This window comes from Oncorhynchus clarkii, chromosome 9 (assembly GCF_045791955.1).
Source record: "Oncorhynchus clarkii lewisi isolate Uvic-CL-2024 chromosome 9, UVic_Ocla_1.0, whole genome shotgun sequence".
Classification (NCBI taxonomy): Eukaryota; Metazoa; Chordata; class Actinopteri; order Salmoniformes; family Salmonidae; genus Oncorhynchus; species Oncorhynchus clarkii.
The window spans coordinates 13652928-13674482 of NC_092155.1; the positions used below are offsets into that span (position 1 = coordinate 13652928).

General features: G+C 41.9%; 1 protein-coding gene across 2 annotated transcripts; it reads right to left on the minus strand.

Annotated features, from left to right (window-relative positions):
* Positions 1-1612: 1612 nt before the first annotated feature.
* LOC139415916 (sentrin-specific protease 3-like) lies at positions 1613-21156 on the minus strand. 2 transcript variants are annotated; one of them, XR_011635038.1, is made up of 12 exons: positions 20990-21156; positions 19367-20149; positions 18807-18947; positions 17018-17129; positions 14439-14586; positions 10751-10798; positions 5353-5430; positions 3560-3697; positions 3240-3323; positions 3093-3143; positions 2323-2486; positions 1750-1839 (listed from the first exon to the last, which is right to left on the minus strand). XR_011635038.1 is itself a non-coding variant. In XM_071164081.1 (11 exons), exons 2-11 carry the CDS (start codon positions 20109-20111, stop codon positions 2376-2378), a joined length of 1656 nt encoding a protein of 551 aa, XP_071020182.1. In that variant the 5' UTR covers positions 20112-20149; positions 20990-21156; the 3' UTR covers positions 1613-2375. The 2 variants fall into 2 exon arrangements, 1 of the variants encoding a protein (XP_071020182.1); XM_071164081.1 differs by having other exon boundaries at positions 1613-2486.
* Positions 21157-21555: the final 399 nt, after the last annotated feature.

Sequence of the window (21555 nt, forward strand, 5' to 3'; positions counted from 1 at the left end):
ATGGGATTGAGATTCGGGCTCTTCGCTGGCCATGGCAGAACACTGACATTCCTGTCTTGCAGGAAATCACGCACAGAACGAGCAGTATGGCTGGTGGCATTATCATGCTGGAGGGTCATGTCAGGATGAGCCTGCAGGAAGGGTACCACATGAGGGAGGAGGATTTCTTCCCTGTAACACACAGCATTGAGATTGCCTGCAATGACAACAAGCTCAGTCCGATGATGCTGTGACACACCGCCCCAGACCATGATGGACCTTCCAACTCCAAATCGATCCTGAGGCCTCGGTGTAACGCTCATTCTTTTGAACGATAAACGATAATCCGACCATTACCCCTGGTGATACAAAACCGCGACCTGTCAGTGAAGAGCACTTTTTGCCAGTCCTGTCTGGTCCAGCGACGGTGGGTTTGTGCCCATAGGCGACATTGTTGCCGGTGATGTCTGTTGAGGACATGCCTTACAACAGGCCTACAAGCCCTCACTCCAGCATCTCTCAGCCTATTGAGAACAGTCTTGAGCACTGATGGAGGGATTGTGCATTCCTGGTGTAACTCGGGCAGTTGTTGCCATCCTGTACCTGTCCCGCAGGTGTGATGTTGGAATGTACCGATCCTGTGCAGGTATTGTTACACGTGGTTTGCCAGTAGCGCTGTCTTAGGCATCTCACAGTACGGACATTGTGCCCTGGCCACATCTGCAGTCCTCATGCCTCCTTGCAGCATGCCTAAGGCACCTTCACACAGATGTATAATTCACACCCCTATCAAGAGAAAATACCCAGTCATCCCTACTGCCGCTGATCTGGCAGACTCACTAAACACAAATGCTTAGTTTATAAATGATGTCTGAGCGTTGAAGTGTGCCACTGGCTATCTGTAATTTTTTTAAATCAAGACAAATCATGCTGTCTGTTTTGCTTTAATATAGGGCATTTGGAATGTATACTTTTGATACTTAAGTATATTTTAGCAATTACATTTACTTTTGATACTTAAGTAAAACTCAGTATTTGTTTTTAAATGTACTTAAGTAGTATTTTACTGGGTGACTTTCACTTGAGTCATTAAGGTATCGTTACTTTTACTCCATTGCATCTTCATGAAAAACCATCCTATTCCTCAATTTAAATGTATTCGCTTAATACATGACAGAAATATTCAACTTCCATTCATCTCTTCCGTGTTTGTTTATTCTTATCAACTTTGTCTATCATTGTCGGTTGCCACTATTGCCGCCTAATCTTGTTGAATTACCACTTGTGTTATCCTTGATGATTTTCTTAAATTCTAAGTGGAGGCGTCACCGGCTGGAGCACCTTTATGTATGCATTTTAAAAAGAAAATTGTCTAAAATTCAATAAATGCTTTTTAAAAGATAAGTAAATTATGTTCCATCTGACTTCTGCTCAAAACACACACACAAAAAAACTTAACACATGATACCTATCAACAATGTGCTTTCAGTTACTAAAAGAAAGAGGGAAATATGATGTAATACCACGTGCTTCCCTGGTCAAAAGTGATGCACTATTAAAAAGGGGCATAGGCTGCCATTTGGGATCCAAAGTTGTTTGTAGCCGGCATGGTCCAACCCACATGACGTCAACATGAACTAGTCAGATAGTTTTTATTTGAATCAAAATAAGAAACATAAATCATCACTGCCCTCAAAACACCATGAACAATAAGCATTAGCAACATGTTGATTTTTTTTTTTTTACTGACGAGAGGGCGGAACAAAAAACAAGAACTTAAGTAAAGAAGCTAGAATAACCACTTGTTTCCACTCCAATCTTGTCTGTTTGGGGGGCTCCTGCGTCGATAAGGTGATAAATCTGTTGAGAGAAAGAGAGAGTCTCCCAAGTCCAAATAAAATGGTTTTAAAATTTTTTAAAATACAGTTTCACTGTCAGAATAGCAGACATGGTTTACGTCCCAAAAGGAACCCTATTACCTATACCTTGTACTGCATCTGATCAAGGCCCATAAGGCTAGGGTCAAAAGTAGTACACTACATAGGGAACATTGAGCCATTTAGGACGCACTCTTAGACTTGGCCTCTGTCAACCACAAGGAAACAACCATGGACATGAAATTTTAAAACTAGGGGGGGGGGGGGGGGGGGGTGTCAAGGGAGAAAAACAGAAAGAGGGCAGAAAACACGTGGGGAGAAAATATAAAATGCCCTCCTGACTTAAAGTAAGTAGTAAAGTCTCTGGATGTCGTTGTGAAGAGAAAAATGTTCCTTTGAAATGTAACACTCTTTTTCTTTCTTTCAGTCACTAGCTTAACCATAGCTTGTTAGAACCATCCCTCACTTCCTCGTTAGAATCTGCCGCTTCTTCACTAAGAATCCTCAGAGGGCGTGGCGTCACAGCGAGAGCTTGCAGTGACACAGTTCTTTGTACATGAGTCTTCTCAGTTTGGGCATATCCTGCTGGCCGAAGCTGAACGGCTGCCCCAGGGCCAGAGTCTTGCAGTACTGGAAGGAACACAGAGAGAGAGGTTAGACATAGTGCAGTGTTTCCCAAACTCTGTCCCAGGCCCTGCCTGGGTGCAGGTTTTGGCCCTAGCACTACACAGCTGATTCAAATAATCAAAGCTTGTAGAGTTGAAAAAAAAAAAAAAAGTACACCCAGGGGTGTCCTGAGGACAGAGTTGGGGAAACCCTGCCCTAGTGTCGTGAACAAAGGGCCCCAAAGCAGTGTCCAGGCCTTCTGGCACCAAATGGTTCCAGCTAGCCATCAGAGGGCAAGGTTAAGCGGTTATCATATCAAACCTATTAAATCCTAGTGTTTTGGATCTTTGTTATTTCTATATTCTTATTTTTTAAAATGTAGTTCTGTCCTTAAGCTGTTCTTGTCTATTAGTGTTCTGTATTATGTAATGTTTCATGTGGACCCCAAGAAGAGTGGCTGCTGCATTTGCAAAAGCTAATGGCGATCCTAATACAATCCTGATTTAAAAGGAGTGTCTAGGTCTTTGGGCTGGATTTGGAATTCAGCACAAGAGTGTGACGTACATGGACAGCTATGAACCATGGCTCACGATCCAAGTATGAACATCTAGGATTATAATTAGGACCCACCTGAAGAACGAACGCTCCGCAGTCACTGTCATTGTTCTGGCGGCCAACATTCTGAAACACACATCGAAATGTTTTGGTAAAACAACATATTCCCAGACACAGTCAAACAATCATCTGGTTGTTAATTCCTGAAAAATCTTGACATACCATTTTGAAATAGCCTTTCCACCCTGTGAGGAAATCTCTCTGGTCTTTCTTGACAGCCTCCGCCTGCAGGTACTTTGCAATATGCTGAGGTGGTGGAAAAGAGCAGATCATTTATAGAGACCAGTTCTTGAAGTGGGCTGATGCTGTCCGCAACTTCACATTTAACTGCTTTAATACTGGCTTCTAAATATAAAATACCTAATGCCCAAAATGAGTACTGTCAACCATTTCAGTCCCACTTCAAAACAGACTAAATCAATATAGGTGATTTTTGGGACTTGTTCTAATCTGACAGTCACGAGTGGCAGTCAGGCACTCACCTTTGGGCAGCGTCGGTTAAGTGTGCGTTGGGAATCGAAGTAGGTGATGGCCCTACGGGGGATGTCCACACTGACCAGGGACCAGTGGACCTCCAGGTGGATGGGGATCAACAGCAGGTCCTTCTGGAATATGTCCACCTGAGTGAGAGCATTATGATGAATAACAACACGTAATATGTGCTATTTTCATCCGAGAGGGGAAAGAGAGAAAGGGTTGAAGTGAAAGTGTTGTCTGTCCTGGTTTGCTCTTGGGGAAGGGGGGTTAAGACTTGGGTTTCTGTTCGGGCACTTTAACAAAATACATTTGTAAAGACACTAGTACAATCAACGTGCGGTAGGAGACAACGCTACAGCAGATGGCAAAAGTTGAAATATTTTAACTCTGGTGACAAGTCCCGTCTACCGTGGCGGCTGACGGCATTTACCGTCATGCTCTAATAGAAAACAATGAAATCCGTTTTGCTGTCTAGCTTGTACCATCTAAAGGCACCATTAGAGTTAGCTAAGATGACATCAAAAGCTGAACGCAATGGCTTCGCCTGGGTAAACTTGCCAGGTAAGTACACTGAAAAAATATATAAAACGCAAGATACTAAAATCTTTGAAATGTATACAAGTTACAGTTCATAAGGAAATCAGTCAATTGAAATCAATTCATTCGGCACTAATCTATGGATTTCACATGACTGGGAATACAGATATGCATCAGTTGGTCACAGATACTTAAAAAGGTAAGTTAGGGGTGTGGATCAGAAAACCAGTGACCACCATTTCTCTCATGCAGCATAACATCTCCTTCGCTTAGAGTTGATCAGGCTGTTGATTGTGGTCTGTGGAATGTTGTCCACTCTTCAATGACTGTGAAGTTGCTGGATATTGGCAGGAACTGGAACACGCAGTTGTACAAGTCAATCCAGGGCATCCCACACATGCTTAATGGGTGCCATGCCTGGTGAGTATGCAGGCCATGGAAGAACTGGGACATTTTCAGCTTCCAGGACTTGTGTACAGATCCTTGCGACATGGGGTCGTGCATTATCATGCTGAAACATGAGGATGGCTGTGGATGAATGGCACAACAATGGGCCTCAGAGTCTCCTCAAGGTATATCTATGCATTCAAATTGCCTTCGATAAAATGTAAACTGTGTTCTCCGTAGCTTATGCCCGCCCATACCATAGCCCCACTATGGGGCACTCTGTTCACTACGTTGACATCTGCAAACTGCTCACCCACACATAATCTTCAGTTGTGAGGCCGGTTGGACGTACTGTCAAATTCACCAAAAAGACATTGGAGGCGGCTTATGGTAGAGAACTTAACATTAACAGCTCTGGTGGACATTCCAACAGTCAGCATGCCAATTGCACGCTCCCTCAAAACTTGGAGACATCTGTCGCATTGTATTGTGACAGTAGTGCACATTTTAGGAGTGGCCTTTTAATGTCCCCAGCACAAGGTGCACCTGTGTAATGATCATGCGGTTTAATCAGCTTCTTAATGTGCCACACAGGTCAGGTGGATGATTATCTTGGCAAAGGAGAAACACTAACAGGGATGTAAACACATTTGTGCACAAAATAAGAGAAATAAGCTTTGTGTGTTTTGAACATATGGGATCTTTTATTTCAGCTCATGAAACATGGGACCAACACTTTAAAATGTTGCATTTATCATTTTTGTTCAGTGAGGTATGCTACAATTTCAATGGAAAATGGATTGACAAAGGATCATGAAAAGCCAGCGTAAGGGGGAAAAGAAAACATTTATGGGATGAATATAGGGTTTCTTACGTTCTTTGTCCATCGTTTGACTCCATCGTAGCCTTTCGTCCTCAACTTGTCGTAAAAGAAACTGTTGAAGAAGTGAACCTGAGAGAGGGAGCAAGACGGATGGTACAGGTATTCTCATTCACTGAATATAGTGCCTTCAGAAAGTATTAATACCCCTTGACTTAAATCAACATTTTGTATTTATTTTCTCACCCATCTAACACAATACTCCATAATGACAAAGTGAAAGTGTTTTTGAAAATTTCACAAATGTATTGAGAATGAAATACGGAGCTCATTTACATACAGTACAAGTCAAAAGTTTGAACACACCTACTCATTCAAGGATTTCTTTATTTTTACTATTTTCTACATTGTAGAATAGTGAAGCCCTCAAAACTAGGAAATAACACATGGAATCATGTTGTAACCAAAGTGTTAAATCAAAATATATTTTATAACTGAGATTCGTCAAAGTAGCCACCCTTTGCCTTGACAGCTTTGCACACTCTTGGCATTCTCTCAACCAGCTTCACCTGGAATGCTTTAACAGTCTTTAAGGAGTTCCCACATATACTGAGCACTTGGTGGCTGCCTTTCCTTTGCGGTCCAACTCATCCCAAATCATCTCAATTGGAACCAAAAGTCTCAAATTTGGACTCAAACCAAAAGGACAGATTTTCACCGGTCTAATGTCAACTGCTTGTGTTTCTAGGCCAAAGCAAGTCTCTTCTTATTGGTGTCCTTTAGTAGTGGTTTCTTTGCAGCAATTCAACCATGAAGGACTGATTCACGCAGTCTCCTCTGAACAGTTGATGTTGAGATGTGTGTTACTTGAAATCCGTGAAGCATTTATTTGGGCTGCAATCCGAGGTGCAGTTAATTCTAATGAACTCGTCCTCTGCAGCACAGGTAACTCTGGGTCTTCCTTTCCTGTGGCGGGCCTCAAGAGAGCCAGTTTCACTAGATGGTTTTTGCGACTGCACTTGAAGAAACTTTCAAAGTTCTTAAATGTCTGAATTGACCGACCATCATGTCTTAAAGTAATGGACTGTCATTTCTCTTTGCTTATTTGAGCTGGTCTTGCCATAATATGGACTTGGTCTTTTACCAAATATGTCTCTTCTGTATACCACCCCTACTTTGTCACAACACAACTGATGAGCTCAAATGCATTAAGAAGGAAAGAAATTCCACAAGGCACACCTGTTAATTGAAATACATTCCAGGTGACTACCTCATGAAGCTGGTTGAGAGAGTGCAAGCGTGAAAAACTGTCATCAAGGCAAAGGGTGGCTACTTTGAAGAACCTGAATTTTTAAATATATGTTTAACACTTTTTTGGTTGTGATGTCTTTACTACTATTCTACAACGTAGAAAATGGTAAAAATAAAGAACAATCTTGGAACGAGTAGGTGTGACCAAACTTTTGACTGGTACAGTAAATACTCACACCCCTTTGCTATGACACTACAAATTGAGCTCAGGGGCATCCAATTCCCTTTGATCATCCTCACAATGTCACTACAACTTGAGAGTCTACCTGTGGCCAATTCAAATTGTTTGGACATTATTTAGAAAGAAACACACATCTATGTAAGGTCCCACAGTTGACAGTGCATGTCAGAACAGAAACTATACCATGAAGTCCAACAAACTGTTCATAGATCTTCGGGATACAATTGGGGAAGGGTATAAAACAATTTCTAGAGTGTTGTAAGTTTCCAAGAGCAGTGGTCTCCATCATTGGGAAAGTAAAAAAAAAAATATGGATCTAGCCAGACTAAAGATGGCCATCCGACCAAACGTGCAAGAATGACCTTAGTGACCAAGAACTAAATTACCACTGATTTTAGATCTACAGTTTTAGAGTTCCTTGGCTCAGATGGTAGAACCTTCCAGTAGGAAAACCATCTCTACAGCACTTCACCAATCTGGCATTTATGAGAGAATGGCAAGACTGAAGCCACTCCTAAGAAAAAGCCACATGACAGCAAGCCTGGAGTTTGCATAAAGGCACGTGAAAGACAAAAGAGTCTGGTCTGCAGAGACAAAAAAGTGGAACTCTTTGGCCTGAACGCAGAGCAAAACCAGTCACAACTCATCACCCATCTAATACCATCCCTCCCATGAGGCATGGTGGTGACCAATGTTCCCTCTAAGCTGCCACACAGAAGAAATATCAGACTTAGTATGCAATACATTTTGTTATAGGCAGAATGCATCGAAGTAGGATTCCATTGCATTGACTCAGCACAACTAAGCACCTACTTTACACAGACCGCTGCGGAATAACCGTTCAGAGCTGCGGTATCCCTATATGGAAATAGACCATTGCCATAAATAGATCTGTGCCATTTATTTGAACTGGACTGTGTTTACAGCATGAGCGGTGGCGAGTAGACGCGCTTGTTTTGAGATCAAAGCGAAAGCTGCATTTAGCCATGTGTGCACAGGTCATATCCTTGGCTAGTCAGTGAGTTATTAGCCCAGTCAGACCATTTGTAGTCAGCAACATTTCTAGATATCTTTGAAAAGCTAGTCAGGTGAAGAGCTTTTTTTTATTTTTTTATTTTTTTTTTTTTTTTTATCTTAAAGGGGCATTGTTGTATTTTGAGACAGGCTTGAATACGCTAAGTAGCCAATAGGCAGAGGGTGGCATAATTTGCCTGATTCCCTGTAATAACAGTATGGGAATAATAATGTATTTTATTTTGTAAAGTGGTTTCTTGCATCAACCACCATTTTCAGTCACCTTGTCTTAAGGACAAGTGGATGAGCAGGTTAATGTCAAGCACTGCATGACATTTTCAAATTGCTCATGGAATGTAGGTCTACATTGAACACTAGCCTACAGTAGCAGCCGATGTGTTTATGATAGACCAGCCATTTACATGTTAAAATTTTATGGGATGCATTTTCTCCATTGTTTTTGATGGTAGGCCACTCTGGTAGGCCTACATTATGATCAAATAGCCATTGTAGCCTACTTGACTACTGTCTAAAACTGTAACTTAAAGCGGATAAAGCCTGTGTTCACAGTAAACACGCGCTGGAAGTTGCACAGAAGTTTGCGCTCAGCAGACCTGAAATTTGCTCAGTGCTGGATTAAAATTGAGGGAACATTGGTGGCAGCATCATGCAATGGGGTAGCTTTTGAGCGGCAAGGACTAGGAGACTGGTAAGGATAGAGGGAACAATGAATGGAGTCAAATACAGGCAAATCCTTGATGAGAACCTGCTTCAGAGTGCAAATGACAGATTGGGGCGTAGATTGACACTCCAACAGGACATTGACCCAAAGAAACGCTAGAATGGTTTCAGAACAAGAATGTGAAAGTCCTTGAATGGCCCAGACTTGAATCGTGCTGAAAATCTGTGGAGACTTGAAGATTGTTATTCACCGCTGCTCCCCATCTAACTTAAAGCTTGAGAAAATCTGCAAGGAAGAATGGGAGAAAAATCCCCAAATCCAGATGTGCAAAGCTGATAAGACATCCAACACGACTCAGTTGTAAACGCCGCCAAAGGTGCTTCTACTAAGTTAATCCTAGAGGTCAACCGATTAATCGGAATGGCCGATTATTTAGGTATTTCTAGACACCGATTAGGCCGATTTTTTAAAACACCTTTATTTATCCTTTATTTAACTAGGCAAGTCAGTTAAGAACACATTCTATTTTCAATGACGGCCTAACGGTAGGTTAACTGCCTTGTTCAGGGGCAGAATGACAGATTTTTACCTTGTCAGCTCGGGGATTCAATCTTGCAACTGTACAGTTAACTAGTCCAACGCTCTAGCCACCTGATTACATTGCACTCCACGAGGAGACTGCAGTAAGAAGCCAGGGTAAGTTGCTAGCTAGCATTAAACTTATCTTTTAAAAAACAAGCAATCAATCATAATCACTAGTTAACTACACATGGTTGATAATATTACTAGTTTTTTATCTAGCGTGTCCTGCGTTGCAAATAATCGATGCGGTGCGTATCGTTGCTCCAATGTGTACCTAACTATAAACATCAATGCCTTTCTTAAAATCAATACACTGAAGTATACATTTTTAAACCTGCATATTTAGCTAAAAGAAATCCAGGTTAGCAGGCAATATTAACCAGGTGAAATTGTGTCCCTTCACTTGAGCTCATTGCACGAAGAGTCAGTGTATATGCAACAGTTTGGGCCGTCTAATTTGCCAGAATTTTACATAACATTGAATGTTGTGCAATGTAACAGGAATATTTAGACTTAGGGATGCCACCCGTTAGATACAATACGGAACGTTTATTATTTCAGTGAAATACGGAACCGTCTTGTTTTGCGAGATGATAGATTCGAACATATTAATGACCTAAGGCTCGTATTTCTGTGTGTTATTATGTTATAATTAAGTCTATGATTTGATAGAGCAGTCTGACTGAGCGGTGGTAGGCACCAGCAGGCTCGTACGCATTCATTTAAAAAGCACTTTTGTGCGTTTTTCCAGCTGCTCTTCGCTGTGCTTCAAGCATTGAGCTGTTTATGACTTCAAGCCTATCAACTCCCGAGATTAGGCTGGTGTAACCGATGTGAAATGGCTAGCCAGTAAGCAGGGTGCGCTCTAATAGCGTTTAAAACATCACTCGCTCTGAGACTTGGAGTGGTTGTTCCCCTTGCTTGCATGGGTAACGCTGCTTTAAGGGTGGCTGTTGTCTATGTGTTCCTGGTTCGAGCCCAGGTAGGGGCGAGGAGAGGAACGGAAGCTATACTGTTACACTGGCAATACTATAGTGCTTATAAGAACATCCAATAGTCAAAAGGTATACGAAATACAAATCGTATAGAGAGAAATAGTCCTATAATTCCTACAACCTAAAACTTCTTACCTGGGAATATTGAAGACTCCTGTTAAAAGGAACCACCAGCTTTCATATGTTCTCAGCAAAGAACTTAAACGTTAGCTTTCTTACATGGCACATATTGCACTTTTACTTTCTTCTCCAACACTTTGTTTTTGCATTATTTAAACCAAGTTGAACATGTTTCATTATTTATTTGAGGCTAAATTGATTTTATTGATGTATTATTTTAAGTTAAAATAGGTGTTCATTCAGTATTGTTGTAATTGTCATTATTACAAATACATTTGATAAAAAAATAAAAATAATTTAATCGTCCGATTAAACGGCGTTGAAAAATCATAATCGGTCTCTAGTTAATACTTATGCAAATGTGGTAATATATTGAAAATGCAGTATAGAACTATCAAAAAATATGTTTTCACTATCATTATGCAGTATTATGTGTAGATGGGTAAAAAAAAGAATTGGAACAAGTCAGGGGGTATGAATACTTACTTGAGGCACTGTATATGGTTTTTCTGTGGAGGGGAAAAACATCATGGATTTTGTGGAAGTATGTTGTAAATGTTTTCCTACCTTCTCGGGCACCGAGTCCATCACAAGGTCACCATACATGTTCATGACCTGAAGAAACATTTTATCACCACAATGTACAATGCCTTGCTTTTAAACTGTTTAAAGGCCCAGTTCTGTCAAACATGATGTTCCTGTGCTCTATCTACACACACTTACCAGTTTGGAATAATACTGTAAAATTGTGAAAATGTTACTACCCTTTTAGTTATAAAAGCGGTTTTGGGAAAAAAAACACACAAAAAAAAAAAACATTTTCTGTGGGATGGAGTTGACACTTACCTGGTGGCATCACCAGGCAGTAAATTCATTAATAGATCAATGAGAGTTCCAAACCTCTCTGCTAACATCTAGTTTTCCGTTTTTCCCTTCCCACTCAGACCACTCCCAGACAGTCATAGCAAAACTCTTGCTTGAGAAATTGCTATTTGTTTCTTTTTGACTATTTTAACCAAAAAACAATCACAGTAACCATGTTTCCATCCACAGTTGTTATGCATGTAAAGTTATACTGTATAAATACATTTAAAAAAAATCACAGCTGTGATGGAAACAGGTAGTTTCGGTACAATTTTATAAACGCAGACATAATTTGTTAGTTCGACGTGGTGGGATCTTTTTGTGAAGTAAAATTAATTATGCGAGAAATTCCAGTGTAAATGCCTTTATGGGCAAATATAGATTATAATAACCTTCATATAGAAGTAAACTTGGAGTCACACAATGATATGGTGTGTGTGGTCCTCCCACTGTCCATGTTATCTGGGATCCTTGGGACGTCCCTATCCCATTGAAGTTGAAATAAAAATAAAAAAAATGTAAAAGGGACACTTCCGGATTTGGGCATTGAGGCCCTTTATCTACTTCCCCAAAGTCAGATGAACTCTTGGATACAATTTTTATGTCTTGGTGTCCAGTATGAAGAAAGTGAGAGATAGTTTCATGAACCAATGATAACTAGCGTTAACCTAGACTACCAGTCATTGCGCTATCTGCTAGCACGCAGATACCATAGACCTCCAGTCATTGCGCTAACATTACTTAGCAATTGACCTAGTTAACATAAATACAAAAATGGTATCCACGAGTTCACCCGACTCTGGGGAAGTAGAAAAAGGGCCTCATTACCAAAATCCTGAACTATCCCTTTAATGTAAGGGATAAGGTTAGGGTGGAGATGAAGGTTAGGGTTTAGAGTCAGGATGTCCCAAGGATTCCGAATAGCACTGACCTACCTCGCACTACGACTAGAAAAACCATGCATTTTGTTAAGATACAGATTAAATAAATTAAGAACTTCAGAGTGGTGAGCATGATGCTCTTAAAAAAAAAATAAAAGGATCAATGCTTGGCTGCCATTTGACCAAAAAATATTCTTGCTCTTATCCATAATAATCTCATGTAGACCAGGGCTTTCCCAAACTGGGTCCTGTGGCCCCACCTGGGTGCACGTTTTGGATTTGACCTAGCATTACACAGCTGATTAAAATAATCAAAGCTTGATGTGTTGGTTATTTTGTGTAGTGTTTGGGCAAAAACAAAAATGTGCACCCAGGGGGATCCCAGGGACCAAGTTTGGGAAGACAAGTCTACCCACACAGCATTCTGAGTTGTTAGTAAGAGTGCATGTGCCATGACCAAAATAGGCACATTTGCCATTTAACACTAAGGTAGATTTGAAAATACAATGGAAACACATCTTACTTAAGATTATTATTCTGCATTTTTTTTTTTTGTTGATAAAAAGTCAATCTGGTGGAAACGAACCACTTGTAAGAAAATTATACAGTGCCACCATCACATCCCGCTACCAAAACCTGCAGGCTCTCTTTCACTGCAGCCAATGTTACTAAAACATTTAAACGTTAAAACCCTCGCAAGGCTGCCGGCCCAGACGGCATCACTAGCCGAGTCCTCAGAGCATGTGCAGACCAGCTGGCTGGTGTGTTTACAGACATATTCAATCAATCCTTATCCCAGTCTGCTGTTCCCACATGCTTCAAGAGGGCCAGCATTGTTCCTGTTCCCAAGAAAGCTAAGGTAACTGAGCTAAATGACTGCCCCGTAGCACTCACTTCCGTCATCATGAAGTGCTTTGAGAAACTAGTCAAGGACCACATCACCTCCACTCTACCTGACACCCTAGACCCACTCCAATCTGCTTACCTCCCCAATAGGTCCACAGACGACGCAATTACAATCACACTGCCCTAACCTTCTGGACAAGAGGAATACCTATGCAAGAATGCTGTTCATTGACTACAGCTCAGCATTTAACACCATAGAACCCTCCAAACTCGTCATCAAGCTCGAGACCCTGTGACTCGACCCCGCCCTGCACAACTGGGTCCTGGACTTCCTGACGGGCCGCCCCCAGGTGGTGAGGGTAGGAAACAACATCTCCACCCCGCTGATCCTCAACACTGGGGTCCCACAAGGGTGCGTTCTCAGCCATCTCCTGTACTCCCTGTTCACCCACGACTGCACGGCCATGTACACCAACTGAATCATCAAGTTTGCAGACGACACTAGTGATAGGCTTGATTACCAACAACGACGAGACGGCCTACAGGGAGGAGGTGAGAGCCCTCGGTGTGTGGTGTCAGAAAAATATTCTCACACTCAATGTCAACAAAACAAAAGGAGATGATCGTGGACTTCAGGAAACAACAGAGGGAGCAGCCCCCTATCCACACCGACGGGACAGTAGTGGAGAAGGTGGAAAGTTAAGTTCCTCGGCGTACACATCACGGACAAACTGAAATGGTCCACCCACACAGACAGCATGGTGAAGGCGGCGCAGCAGCGCTTCTTCAACATCATGAGGCTGAAGAAATTTGGCTCGTCACCAAAAACACTCAAACTTTTACAGATGCACAATTGAGCGCATCCTGTCGGGCTGTATCACCGCCTGGTACGGCAACTGTTCCGCCCACAACCGAAAGTCTCTCCAGAGGGTAGTGAAGTCTGCACAACGCATCACCGGGAGCAAACTACCTGCCCTCCAGGACACCTACACCACCCGATGTCACAGGAAGGCCAAAAAGATCATCAAGGACAACAACCACCCGAGCCACTGCCTGTTCACCCCGCTATCATCCAGAAGGCGAGGTCAGTACAGGTGCATCAAAGCTGGGACCGAGAGACAAAAGTTTGCCCCCGTACATTGACTTTGTACCGGTACCCTGTATATAGCCTTGCTTTTGTTATTTTACTGCTGCTCTTTAATTATTTGTTACTTTTATTTTTTTACTTAACTTTTTTTTCTTAAAACTGCATTGTTGGTTAAGGGCTTGTAAGTAAGCATTTCACTGTAAGGTCTACAGCTGTTGTATTCGGTGCATGTGATAAATACAATTCGAGGTACTTAAATTGTTACCTAGAAATGATTTGATACCGAGATAAAAATGGTTGCATTGGAGCTTGAAAAATAACAGCTCTTTGCAAACAAGGCACAATCCTAACTTGACATGCAAACAAATACAAATGTTGCTTAAGTCATGCAAAGACGTCATTGCAAAATACGCAAAATGTATGCAAAAATTCAAGTGCAGATATGAAGTTAGAATCCAGACTGTTGTATTTGGTCCGGGGTCCCACCTTAGGGCATAAAGTTGTTTTATGACTTGTTATAAGCATGCAACAGGCCTGATAATGCTTTATAGAGTGTTTAGTACAGGGTGCCACCCACCTGGTCATTGAGCCAGTTCTGTCCGTATAGCGTGCTGAGATCATCCATGGTGAGGACATGACGCTTGTAGTTGACGCGGAACCCTCGCACCATGGCCGTGCCGGACGACCTCTGGTAGGACTGGATTAGGTGTTGCACCACCGCTTTCCTGTTGGACATGGAAACAGACGAGGAATATAAAACGTTCAAAACCTTTTCTGTATTATACTGGCCGCCTTTTTGTATTTTTTGGAAATATGACATTAGTAAAGGATAACAACTTGAACCATTAACAAAATAAAAAATAATTTTACACACACATACATACAGTTGAAGTCAGAAGTTTACATACATCTTAGCCAAATACATTTAAACTCAGTTTTTCACAATTCCTGACATTTAATCCCAGTAAAAATTCCCCGTCTAAGGTCAGTTAGGATCAACACTTTATTTTAAGAATGTGTCATCTCAGAATAATAGTAGAGAGAATGATTTATTTCAGCTTTTATTTCTTTCATCACATTCCCAGTTGGTCAGATGTTTACATACATTCAAATAGTATTTGGTAGCATTGCCTTCAAATTATTTAACTTGGGTCAAACATTTTGGGTAGCCTTCCACAAGCTTCCCACAATAGGTTGGATGAATTATGGACCATGCCTCCTGACAGAGCTGGTGTAACTGAGTCAGGTTTGTAGGCCTCCTTGCTTGCACAAGCTTTTTCAGTTCAGTTCAATTTCTATAGGATTGAGGTCAGGGCTTTGTGATGGCCACTCCAATACCTTGAAATTATATATCCACATAATTTTCCTCCCTCATGATGCCATCTATTTTGTGAGGTGCACCAGTCCCTCCTGCAGCAAAGCACCCCCACAACATGATGCTGCCACCCCCGTGCATCACTTTTGGGATGGTGTTCTTCGGCTTGCAAGCCTCCCCCTTTTTCCTCCAAACATAACAATGGTCATTACGGCCAAACAGTTATATTGTTGTTTATTCAGACCAGAGGACATTTCTCCAAAAACTACCATCTTTGTGCCCATTTGCAGTTTTAAACTGTAGTCTGGCTTTTTCATGGCGGTTTTCGAGCAGTGGCTTCTTCCTTGCTGAGCGGCATTTCAGGTTATGTCACTATAGGACTCGTTTTACTGTGAATATAGATACTTTTGTATCTGTTTCCTCCAGCATCTTCACATGGTCCTTTGCTGTTGTTCTGCACTTTTTTGATTTGCACTTTTCGCACCAAAGTACATTCATCTCTAGGAGACAGAACGTGTCTCCTTCCTGAGCGGTATGACGGCTGCGTGGTCCCATTGTGTTTATACTTGCGTACTATTGTTTGTACAGATGAACGTGGTACCTTCAGGCATTTAGAAATGGTTCCCAAGGATGAACCAGACTTGTGGAGGACTACAACTTTTTTTCTGAGGCCTTGGCTGATTTCTTTTGATTTTCGCATGATGTCAAGCAAAGAAGCGTTTGAAAGTAGGCCTTGAAATACATCCACAAGTCCACCTCCAATTCACTCTAATTGTGTCAATTAGCCTGTCTGAAGCTTCCAAAGCCTTGACATCATTTTTAAAAAATGTTCCAAGCTGTTTAAAGGCACAGTTAACTTAGTGTTCTGACCCACTGGAATTGTGATAGATTATTTCACATAAAATTCAGTGTAAGGTTAAACAATTATTGGCAAAATGACTTGTGTCATGCACAAAGTAGATGTCGTAACCGACTTGCCAAAACTATTTACAATAAATTTGTGGAGTGGTTGAAAAACGAGTTAATGACTCCAACCTAAGCGTATGTAAACTTCTGACTTCTGTGTGTCTGTGTGTATATATTAAAAGTTTACACTTGGTAACAGCTGGGTCATATTCAATAGTGCACACTGTAGCAAGACATTTTTCTACAACTATTCCCTCAGTTTCATTCCATTTTCTTCTGTTTGGTGCATAAACCCTGGTGATGATGAATGGACAGAACTGGCTCAATGACCAAGTGGGCGGGACCCTGTACTAAACACTCGACAAAGCATTATAATACCTGTTGCATTACAGATGGCTTAAGTCACCATCTTCAGTTCATAAGATTAATGCCTTGTCATAACAAAAAGACTAACTTGCATCAACATACTGAGAACTTGGGTGATGCTGGTAACATGTTGGTGGTTTCCTTTCCCTTTGGTTCAAATAGCTTAACAGATAAGAAGAGGTAAAAATACCATATTTTGGAGTCAAATCATAGAATTAGATTCTATGTGTGCTGCGTAGAAGGAATGCGTGACTACTCTCTGTAAGGACAGATTTATTTACATTCCACCAGGCCTCGGCCAACAGAACCAGGCTTTTTAAGGCCAACATTTAAAAGGCTCCTTACCGATCCCAAGTCGACATCAGTTAGTATAAATATTAGGCTACATTGTGTTTCTTTTTTGGGTTGGTGTCGCTCTCTGTGTATGTGTCCCTGCACAGTACAGGAAATTATGTTTCATTGGGGTTTGTACATGTTTACCGTGTGTGAACCATGCGCAGGTGTGCGTGTATTGCTTTGCATATCTGTGTGTGTTTGCATGTGTATGTATGTGTGTGGGTCAGACGGACCTGTGAGGCTGTGAGAAGTTGTCATTGAAGATGTCCTGTAGTTTCTCCACCACGTCGTCAGCGTGGATGGGGATCAGACTGCCATACTTCTGGAGAGACTCGTCCAGGATCCCTGAGAGAATGGGAAAACAGAATGTTGGGAGAGTAATAGTGAATCACACAGACAGTAGAGGATTCTACTATGGGGGGGAAAATCACACAGACAGAGGATTCTACTATGGGGGGAAAAATCACACAGACAGAGGATTCTACTATGGGGGGGGGGGAAAATCACACAGACAGAGGATTCTACTATGGGGGGAAATGACAGACAGTAGAGGAAAATAAATAAATCACACAGTAGAGGACTCTACTATGTGTGTGTTTGGGGGGGGGGCCTTCAGCAGCCAAGCTCAGTCCTATAATCATATCCTGTTGGTAGCAGGTGTGCAAAGAAACTATACCAATAGGAAAGAAGAACCTTAATGTCTCTTACTTTAACTGAGCATCAATTGACACCTGATGTAGATTTCACCGGAGTTGATGCAACACTTCCTTGAAATGAACTGACCACCTGCACTGACTCTCCCTACCTAAATACACTCGCCCCCCTCCAATTCCCCCTTCCCCAAAGCAAGTGTAAATATTGGACTATAAATTGAGCCTTACTGTATTATCCTTCATGTTTATTCTATACTACTGAACCATTTACTTTATGTTCATATTCTTATCTTTTATTATTTCTTACTGTTGATGCATTGTGGAGAAGGTACCTTCAAGTAAACTTGTCATTGGACGGTGTATACTGTACATACGACTAATAAAGCTTGGACCTTCCTTTTACATTTTCCTCATAGGTTTGGTATGTAAAACCATGGCTGCGGTCCAAACACTTAAAGACACACCCTCGTCCCATTACGTGCGGCCTTGTGCCCTTGCGGGAATCCCCGTCGCCATCTTGGAGAGCGGTCCAAATGATTAGCCAAGCAAGGGAAGTTTGACGTAAGCCCCCCAGCCCTTGTTTTTAGTCGGCTTTGTGAGTGTGCAATTATGTTCACTCCGGGGCCTGAAACTCCCCATAATTTAATTTGCGACGATTGTACATCGCTAAGAAAAGTCAGCGAAAACTTAAACAACATCAATGGACAAGTCAACATAAAAGTTTAAGTAAAAACAAATACAAATAAGTTTGAAATTGTGCTACTAATGCACACGACGGCACAAACGTGTCTTGTAAAAAGTATATGTTTTTGTTTGGTTATCATTTGGAAATTTTAGAAGAAAAAAAATGTCCTTCTTAAGTTCCAGCTAGGCAGGCTAACGTTAGTTAGCTAATTCATTTGCTAGCTATCATACAGTAGGCATACATGAATAATTATACAATTAATATAAGTAGACATGCACTCATAATTGACTGTAGCGTATATAAAGCACCCACAAGCTACCGGTGGCTGAAAACACAATCATCGCGGGATGAACGAATTGCGAATTTCCGGCCAAGGGTGGTCCATTTAAAAATCATTCCTTCATTGCCCTGCAAGTGTATAATTGTCAGACGTCATCAAGTGTCCACTTAATTTGAGGGCTGAGTGGATAGGGTGTGTCTTTTAAGTGTTTGGACAGCAGCCCATGTCATCCAACAAGCTTAAATTTCTCCAACTAACAAAATATGACATGAATTGATGTACAGTGTATTTGCCAGAAATGTCTGCATAACATGTTTGTAAGAGTGTTTTAGTGATTTCATAACATAATCAATTTAACTAGAAACGGTCATTTTCCGGAAGAACAATTATATGTTTTAGTTTACCATGCACGCAGCTCATGTGTTCTTCAGTGAGGGCGACCTCCACAGGTTTCTCTCGGACGATAGAGTAGGAAGCCTCCGGTTCCCCCAGAACTCCCATCTGGATGGACTGGTAATCTCCTGAGTAACCATTCAACCGGTCGTCTGCAGGGATGACAACTTTAGTCAATTCAAATGTTATTCATCACATGCTTGGTAAACAACAGGTGTAGATGAACAGTGAAATGCTTAGTTACGGGCCCTTCCCAACAACACAGAGAGAATTGCTAACATTATGATGATTGTCATCTTACATCCTGGTTAGTATGAGTTTAGGAATAGTTAAAACATTACGGCAATTATGGTGGAGATTACACCGTTTAAGATTGGTCAAAATCAAGGCACTCATTGTCAGACGCTTTAAGCAATACACTTGTTTTCCTCTACTAAGTTAATGGTACCCGTTAATGTGTATAAAATAGATGGAATGTTTTATGTATTGCTACATCCAAGTGTGTTGTTTATCGAAGAAACTGTCAACCCTTCTGTTTCTCAAAAACAACTTCCCCATCTAGGGAGCTCACCTCGTTCAGACCCACTGAGCCTCTCGTCGTCTGACAGCGGGCTGAGGCCCGGGTCTGCTCCCCTCCTGTGCCGGTTGGCGTACTGACTGTACTGGGGCCACTTCCTCGCCCTCCTGTGCCCCAGGGTGCCGACCCACAGGGCCCGCTGACGCCAGGTCTTCCAATGCTGAGTAAGGCGGGACCGAAGGCCGGAATGGGAGCGGAGCTTCCGCCAGCGCCTTAGCCTGCGCTGCCGGAGCACATTGAGCCTGGACTGGATAGGGTTGCTGGGAAAGTCCCTGGCTTTATTTTCGGCCTGGTTGTTGTCATTGTCGTCGTCATCATCCTCCAGTGGTGCTTGCAGCTGGTGATGATGATTCTGCTCTTGTAGGGATGTGGTGGGAACCATGTGTGGGACCTCCCATTCAACCTCAGCCTCCTCTCCATCTTCCTCCTCTTCTTCCTGCTCCTCCTCATCCCAGCCTTCACCTTCTTCAAAATCCACTTCTTCCTCATCTTCTTCCTCATCCTCCTCCATCTCCTCCCGCTCCAACTCCTCCATGTACTCAGCATCCCAGGCCTCTCTTTCTTTCTGGTCCAGTTTCAGGTGCATGGGGCTAGGCATCTGGTGGGTGGAGGTGGGGTCCATCCCCAGATGACCCCCAGAGATCCCTACACCACCACCTCCACTGTCTTCCTGGCCCACAGCTAGGCCCAGCTCTCCCTGCCAGCGGTTCTGTGCTAGGCTGCTACCACTGTCCCTCATGGTCCACGGGCAACCCACGACCTGCGCCAGCTCGTCGCCTGTGGAACGAGTGAGGGGAGAGACAATGGAAGAATGGCACATGACTGGTTAGTGTTTGTTTTTTTGCAGTAGGTAAAGGTATTCTGGTACTAATAAGCAAATATATATAAAATTAAGTGTCTCGCATATGTGCACGCTTAATCTGCAACCATATTTTTTTCCCCTGCAATTATTTGGCCAAATGTGTGTGTTAGCTAGATAAGCTGTCCATGTCACATAGGTAGTTCTCAACAGCTCAATATAAGTTAAATTTGCATCGACTAATTTACATCCTTGGCCGTGAAAAAGCAATACGTGACGTTACTGTAACTAATCATTATTGCTATGAACAGGAAACAGAATGTGTAATTATTGCGCTAGCTAGGCAGTGGTGGTTTACACTCCTATTGAAGACGCAAAAGAATACATACTTTACAAATTTGCATTACAGGACTGCTCATTAGGTAGTAAAACATCAGCTGGCAAGGTGGCTACAGCTGGCGTATGCAGCTAGTTTGTTAGCCATTAGCTGCTAAGCTAACTAGCTAACGTTAGCTAGCTAATGAAAAGATGGATACATGTTTAGGTTGTTTCGACATGACCTACTTAAGCTAATTTTACGTTAACCATCAAAATACGTATATGTTACACCTTACTGGGTTACATACACAATGTAGAAGCCAATGCATTCGTGATATAGCAAGTTAGCTACATAACAAATTAGGTGTAAAACGGTGCTGTTAGCAAGACTAGCTAGTTATGTCGCTGCTAACGCAAGCTAACTAGCCAACATAAAAATAAAAAAAATACACCCGGTCGGCCTAACGTACGCGTTAGAGATAACGCTAACCCGTACTCACCGTTAAACTGCAGTTTTGTGCAAATATATGACTTATATACAGTTAAGCGTTTGCGCAGTGTTTTCAATTATATTTGGGATCAAAACGGACACCAATGTTCTAGTAAACCTCATTCAATGAAGCAGACAGGTGTAGTTAAAGCAATCGTCAGTCACCCCCGTTACTTTGATCCCTTTCCGGACTTCCGGTTTCAAGAAAATAACATCACTTTTAGAACAGATGATTTGCTGTTATACGGCACTATGCATAATAAGGGACATAACTTAAATTACATTTGGGACGTTTTAAAATGGGTTAAAAAGCAGTAGCAGTTTAGCAAGACGATTTTATAATAACAACCCTGCCGATTGACAACACAAAATCGGTCGCGCTGCACATGCGTCATTTTTGACCTAGCGCCTTGACGTGACATCCGAGCCTAGCAGGGCAGTGTACAGGTAAGAAAATCCGATTTTTTTTGTCTTCTCGACCATTTTGCTTTTTATCAATTTGGGAAGGAATTTGTGGTTCTGAATTTATATAATCTGTAAATGCGCGACATAACATAAAATAATTATACGTAGTGT

Excerpts from the sequence above, each read along its gene's own strand:
- LOC139415916 (XM_071164081.1), bottom strand. The coding sequence starts at position 20,111 with ATGAGGGACAGTGGTAGCAGCCTAGCACAGAACCGCTGGCAGGGAGAG. Across the intron at positions 5,431-10,750 it reads TGGACTCGGTGCCCGAGAAG|GTTCACTTCTTCAACAGTTT; the intron begins GTAGGAAAACAT and ends TCCCTCTCTCAG. Across the intron at positions 3,698-5,352 it reads TCAAACGATGGACAAAGAAC|GTGGACATATTCCAGAAGGA; the intron begins GTAAGAAACCCT and ends GCTCTCACTCAG.